Genomic DNA, 6222 nt, shown 5'->3' on the forward strand with positions numbered 1-6222 from the left:
GACCCTGGGTTCAATTCCTCAGCACCACATAAGCAAAAAGAAAAAAGCCAGAAGTGGCACTGTGGCTCAAGTGGTAGAGCGCTAGCCTTGAGCTGAAGAGGTGAGGGACAGCGCCCAGGCCCAGGCCCAGAGTTCAGGCCCCACGACCGGACCCCCCCCCAAAAAAAATAAAGAACAGTCGTAACCACAATAGAACCACTATATGGTCTATAGTCATTCAAATTGTGATTCAATATATCATAAAATTCAGTTATCAAAATAGTAAAACTTTAGCATAGTTACATCTGTTGAATTGGCTGTCTTATTTTTATGTTCTCATCATAAAGATTACTTTTCCTCGTGTCAGTGTAGCTCCAGTAACATTCTGGCTTTTTGTTTGCTCAGTAATATTGTCTTTTTATACTTTCAACTGCTGAATCTTATAGTTAACATGTACCTCATCTCTTAAAAACATTAGAAGAAAGAGAAGGAGGTAGAAAAGGAGGAAGAGGAGGAGGAGGAGGAGGAGGAAGTTGATGTTGTTGTTAGCTGGGCACTGGTGGCTCATGCTGATAATCCTAGCTACTCTAAAGGCTGAGATCTGAAGATCCTGGTTAGAAGCTAGGTTGGGCAGACAAATCCAAGAAACTCTTATCTCCAATTAAACACCAAAAAGCTGCAAGGAGAGCGTTGGCTCAAGTGGTAGAGTGCCAGCATTGATTTAAAAAAAAAAAAAAAGAGGTAAGGAAAATCAAGAGGCCCTGAGTTCAAGCCCCACTACTGGGGGGGAAAATGGGAAATAAGGGTCAAAAAATTTAACAAGGAACAATACTGGTGTTTATAGGTAGAGAATTTCGTTTGTTGATTGTTGAAATTAGTGGTAGAGTGGAAATTAAGTCTGCCATCTCTCTGCTGGCTTCTTTTGTGATATTCTTTGTTCCTTCGTCTTCCTTTCCTGCTGTCTTTGTGATGAAGTAAGCCACCAGGGCACCACAGCTACCTAGCTTCAGCTTTGAGAGACAGAGAAGTGGTCGTGCCTAAGAAGGCTGACCCAAACCCAGCCTTCCCGGGCCCCCAAGATCTGGTGAGAGGTCCACCTCACCCCAACGGAGGCCTAGGCTGGGACTAAGCAGGCTGCCCTGAGCAAATTGGCCACCAGAGGTCTCACGAAGCCTTCCAGTTCACACGTATATTGTGTGTGAGCTCACATAACAGCTCAGTCCTGTGCAACTGTCAGATACCAACAGAAACCCAAGCTGGGCATACTTGCTCCCACACACAGCACTGCGCCCATGGTGGCCAGTGAACCCACCTCAGCTACGGTAGGCTTATGGGTAACAATGCTGTGACAGAGATAGTGCTTTTAACAAGACGTCCGTCCCCACGTCCCAGGGAAAGGGGGACCCTGACCATCCGCTTCTCCTTGCAGCCAGGTGTGGTAAAACCTCCGGCTTCGTTTTTGCTTTGCCCGGGATCCCCGTAAACTCCGTGGAGTTTCAGTAGCTCAGTGATCATGCTTGTCATTTTCCGACGAGAAAGGTTTGGAGCATTTGCATGTGCCCTCTTTATTTGGTGTCCTCCATATAACTGGAGTTTGTACCGGCAAATATTTATGGAGGACTCCCCAGTATCTGGGAGCTAATGGTTAGCCAGGGGTGGGGGGGAGCGGCCAGCATTATTCTCACTATGCACCTCCATCACTTGGTCATCTTTGTCTTCATCTGGGGAGGATGATTTCTGGACATAGATTTCAGAGCCTTGAAGACAGGTGACAGGTAGAGCCTTCTAGAAACTTCTGAGCACCTAGTTAGGAGTGTCCTGGCCATCTTGCCTCTTTCTCTGTGCTCCCTGGCACTAATGGCAGCTACTTTCCATTTGCTTAAATGCACATGACACGGTACATGTTACGTGCACTATGCATGTTAAGCACGTGGTATGTGTTAAGTGCATGCTGCATTGTGCGGGGGAAGATACCCAGGGGTTGTCCAGAGACAGCACAGGTTCTTGAGGATGAGGGAGGAGATGAATACAACAGCCCAGCTGGGAGGGAGGAGGCAGATGGGGACCAGAAAACCATGAAGGGCCAAATTCCATAGAAGTTCCAAGGAGGCAGAGAGGTCTGTGGGTAGGAAGCCAAGAAAGGCCTCATGGCAGAGGCTGAATTCTCAGCTTGAAGCCCATGCAGCTGGGATTAGAGGGGAGAGGCGGGAAGAGAGGGGTGACCCACAAAGATGGCTCCCCACATCAGTTAACAAGACCAGCGGTGGGGGCACCAGAGGGCCTTGGGAATGACGTGTCCAGGAGTTTGGACCAAAGAAGTCAGGAGCTGGTGAGGGTTGAGGTTGCATTCTTGGCTGGTGGCCAATGGGTGGTTTATTGATACAACGGAAGCCACGTCCTCACACACATACTCAAACCCAGGACCAAGTTCAGGTCTGAGCTTGGGATTGAGTGAGGGAGGATGAGGAGTAGATGATGGTGGAGATAAAGAAGATGAGGAGATTAGAGACCATTCCCCAGTCCTACACACCCAGAAGACAGGAGGCAGGACATTTCCCTAAGTATTCAGAATTCATGGAACACGAAATACAAGTGGAAAGAAAAGACAGAATTAGTGGTGCTGTGTGGTTGGTTTACAGACACGATAATCAAAGAGGATGGACACTGTGGCCTGTCATCCTAGCTCCTCAGGAGGCTGAGATCTGAGGATTGCAGTTCAAGGCCAGCCCAGGCAGCAGTCTGTGACACTCTTATCTCCAATTAACTACAAAGAAACTGGAAGTGTTGTTCCAAAGAAAGAACTTCAGCCTGGAGTGAAAAAGCTTAGGGACAGAGCACACGCCCATGCATGAGCGCGCACACTCACACACGCACACACACACAGAGGCATATGAGGCTAACTACAGCTGTGTCTCATCATCCCTGGCGACGGCCAGGCTTAGATTGAACAGCTGGATGTTTACACAGAAAAGAAGTATGTGTATTCAACTTACACAAGCACATGCACACACACGAGTAACCCCCCCCCACACACACACACATTGTCTGCGCATTTCACCTCTTCAGAAAATTAGATGCACAGTTCTGGCCTGGGCACTCATGGGCTCACGCCTGTAATCCTAACTACTCAGAACAGTGGGATCTGAGGATCAGGGTTCAAAACCAGCCCAGGCAGAAATGTCCATAAGACTCTTATCTCCCACAAACCAGTAAAAAGCCAGAAATAGAGGTGTGCCTCAAGTGGTAGAACACCAGCTAAGGGACAGTGCCCAGGTCCCAAGTTCAAACTCTAGTACAGGTACCAAAATAAAACACTTTGTTTTTCCTTTTGGGTCTTTCTCCAGTGACTACAATCTGCCTCTGGCTGCAACTGCAGGTATTGAGGGTCCTGCCCAGGTTAGAGGGGACAGTGGAGCAGAGGCCTGCAGGCCTGGCTTCCTGTCTTGAGGGATGTGGATTCTGGGCAGCAGGTGGCAGACAGAGGTTGGGGCTCTGTTCTGGGGCCCAGGGGAGGAGGGGATGTGGGGGGGAAACCTGTTTTATCTGGAGATGTAGTAACTGAAACCCTATGTCTAGACACCAGGATTCTGGTGAGATTGACTGATGGATTGATTGATTGATTTTGCCAGTCCTGGGGCTTGAACTCAGGGCCTGGGCACAGTCCCTGAGCTTCTTTTGCTCAGAGCTAGAACTCTACCACATGAGCCACAGCACCACTTCTGGCCTTTTTCTGTATATGTGGTACTGAGGAATCGAACCCAGGACTTCATGCATGCTAGGGGAGCGCTCTACCACTGAGCCACCTTCCCAGCCCTCGGGTGAGATCTCACCAGCCTGTCCTTTGCTGCTTCTGCTTTCTCCCCACCAAGTGATCTATGCTGGGGGGAGGAGGGGACTCACGGCTGGTGAGCTGCAGGGAGCAGGCGGGCCGCAGCGAGGGGAGCATCCTGCATGGCTTTCTTCATCTGTAGGACCCGCCTGGCGGGAGTGAGCAAGCGCTGCATTTCCACAGGTTCCACGGGAGTGAGGAGAACGCTGACAGCTCCCACAGCTCCACACAGCCCTTGTGAAAGATGCCCAGCCACTCGGGGTTGGGCTTTATAGATCTGCGAGGCTCTTGGCTTGGCCGGCCCCGCCTCCGCCTGGCCCAGCTTGGCCAGGCTCAGCGTGCCTCCAAAACTGGGTCAAAGGTCTCAGAACATGAGTGAGCCAGAGAAAAACATCATCTCCGCAACATGACACAGAGAGGCCCTGTTCCTTGTGGGCCCTGGCTTGGCCAGCTCTTAACCCTTCCCCAGGCAGCTCTGCTCTGGCCCTTCCACACCACAGGGGAGGCTTCGATGGTGCTTGCCACGAGACCAAAGGTGACCCATACTGGTCCATCTGGGGCCTTCCTTCCAGGGGCTTCCCACAATCCCCTCTGTGGTGTGAACTGCTGCCCTTTCAACTTGTTATGCATTGGAAGAGAACCAAAGGGAACCACATACCAGTGGCTCACACCTGTCATCCTAGCTACTTAGAAAGCTGAGATCCAAGGATCGCGGTTCAAAGCCAGCCAGGGCAGGAAAGTCCATGAGCACCTTATCTCCAATGAACCACCAGAAAACCGGAAGTGGTGCTGTGGGTCAAAGCAGCAGAGTACTAGCCTTGAGCAAAAGAGCTTGAGGAGAGTACCCAGGCCCTGAGTTCAAGCCCTACAACCAAAGGAAGGAAGGAAGGAAGGAAGGAAGGAAGGAAGGAAGGAAGGAAGGAAGGAAGGAAGGGAGGGAGGGAGGAAGGAAGGAAGGAAGGAAGGGAAGATGTGGCTCAAATAGTAGCTAGCCTTGAGCAAAAAAGCCAAGCAAGAGCATAAGGCTCTTTAAGCCTTAGTACTGGTACAAAAACAATGGTGGTTGTGGTGGTGAATCTTTTAGTACTAGTTCTTCAGGTGGTTGAGGGATATTTTCCCATAATGAAGGGGCTGGGAAGGTGGCTCAGTAGTAAAGCGCTTGCCTTGCATGCATGAGGCCCTGGATTCGATTCCTCAGCACCACATAAGCAGAAAAAGCCAGAAGTGGTGTTGTGGCTCAAATGGTAGAGTGTTAGCCTTGAGCTGAAGAGCTCAGAAACAGCGCCCAGGCCCCGAGTTCAGGCTTCACAACCAACAATAAAGAAAAAAAAAATAAAATAAGAAGAGTCTATTGAGCCAGCAGGATTTTTCTTATCTTTATTATCCATGATGGTTATACAGCACTGTACAATCTTCAAGTCGAATGCAGCCAGTACTGTTGTAGGGTGAGAACAAGGCTGTCAGCTGCCATTTGAAGTTCTTGCTCCCCTAAGGAGGAAAGGTTGATCCTAAGGCTGAGTTTGGTGAAAGATGTGATCCTCTTTCCTGGCCCCCACTCCCTCCGCCCCCAGGACCTGCAGGTCGTAAGTTGTACATTGGGAATTCAGCCAACCAAGTGTTTTGACTGGAGAGTCTGGTCTACTGCTCAATGCAAAGGTTCCTGCCTTGTGATCGTCTACACGAATCTCCTCCTCTACCCCTCTCAGGCTCCAATGCTTATCTTTTAGGAGGATCACATGAATGTCGTTCAGTCAGTAGTTCATTCTTTCAACCCCTCTGTCCACTACAACTCTGGCTGCAGAGATAGGTCAGAGTGATTTTTGAGTTAGGGGGGGCTGCAGAGATAGGTCAGAGTGATTTTTGAGTTAGGAGATTTTTGAGTTGATTTTACTTTCCCGAAGACAGAGAATCTCGAGATACTCCCCTAAATCCAGAACTCTTGGGTCTTCTATCATCTTTAGACTCTTGTCTCCATGCTTCTTCATGCATTAATATTCAAATTCACTCTCCCACTACGGCTATCACTAGTGCCTTCCATCAAGCCTTCTGCAAAGTTCTAACATTAAAAATAATTCCTTCCTTTCCTAGCCAGGTGTGGTGGTGCACGCCTGTAAACCCAGCTGCTTTGGAGGTAGAGATAGGAGGATCACAGTTCAAACTTTGCCCAAGCAAAAGTTGGCAAGAAACTATCAATCCAAAAAACTAACTGCATAAGGACTGGGGGACTGGCCCAAAAGGTAGAGCACTTGCTTAGCAAGCAGGAGGCCCCTGCCCCTGCCCCATGCCCTCCAAAAAACAAACCATCCAACAAAAACCTTCATTTGCTATCCCATCTCTGTCTCCCACCCCTCCCTCCCTCCCTTTCTTTCTTTTTTGCCAATCCTGGAGCTTGAACTCAGGGCCTAGGCACTGTC

At 49.5% G+C, this 6222-nt stretch overlaps 1 protein-coding gene across 1 annotated transcript in view; it reads right to left on the reverse strand.

Annotated features, from left to right (window-relative positions):
* The window catches only part of Hmgcs2 (3-hydroxy-3-methylglutaryl-CoA synthase 2 (mitochondrial)), a 15204-nt gene extending 11154 nt beyond the window's left edge, over positions 1-4050 (reverse strand). Inside the window, exon 1 of the mRNA XM_013018371.1 lies at positions 3880-4050. Coding sequence (XP_012873825.1) covers positions 3880-3983 — 104 coding nt within the window. The 5' untranslated portion in view covers positions 3984-4050. The remainder of the gene's footprint in view (positions 1-3879) is intronic.
* Between the last annotated feature and the right edge of the window lie 2172 nt (positions 4051-6222).

The sequence above is a fragment of the Dipodomys ordii genome, unplaced genomic scaffold (assembly GCF_000151885.1).
Source record: "Dipodomys ordii isolate 6190 unplaced genomic scaffold, Dord_2.0 Scaffold39, whole genome shotgun sequence".
NCBI classification, from domain to species: domain Eukaryota; kingdom Metazoa; phylum Chordata; class Mammalia; order Rodentia; family Heteromyidae; genus Dipodomys; species Dipodomys ordii.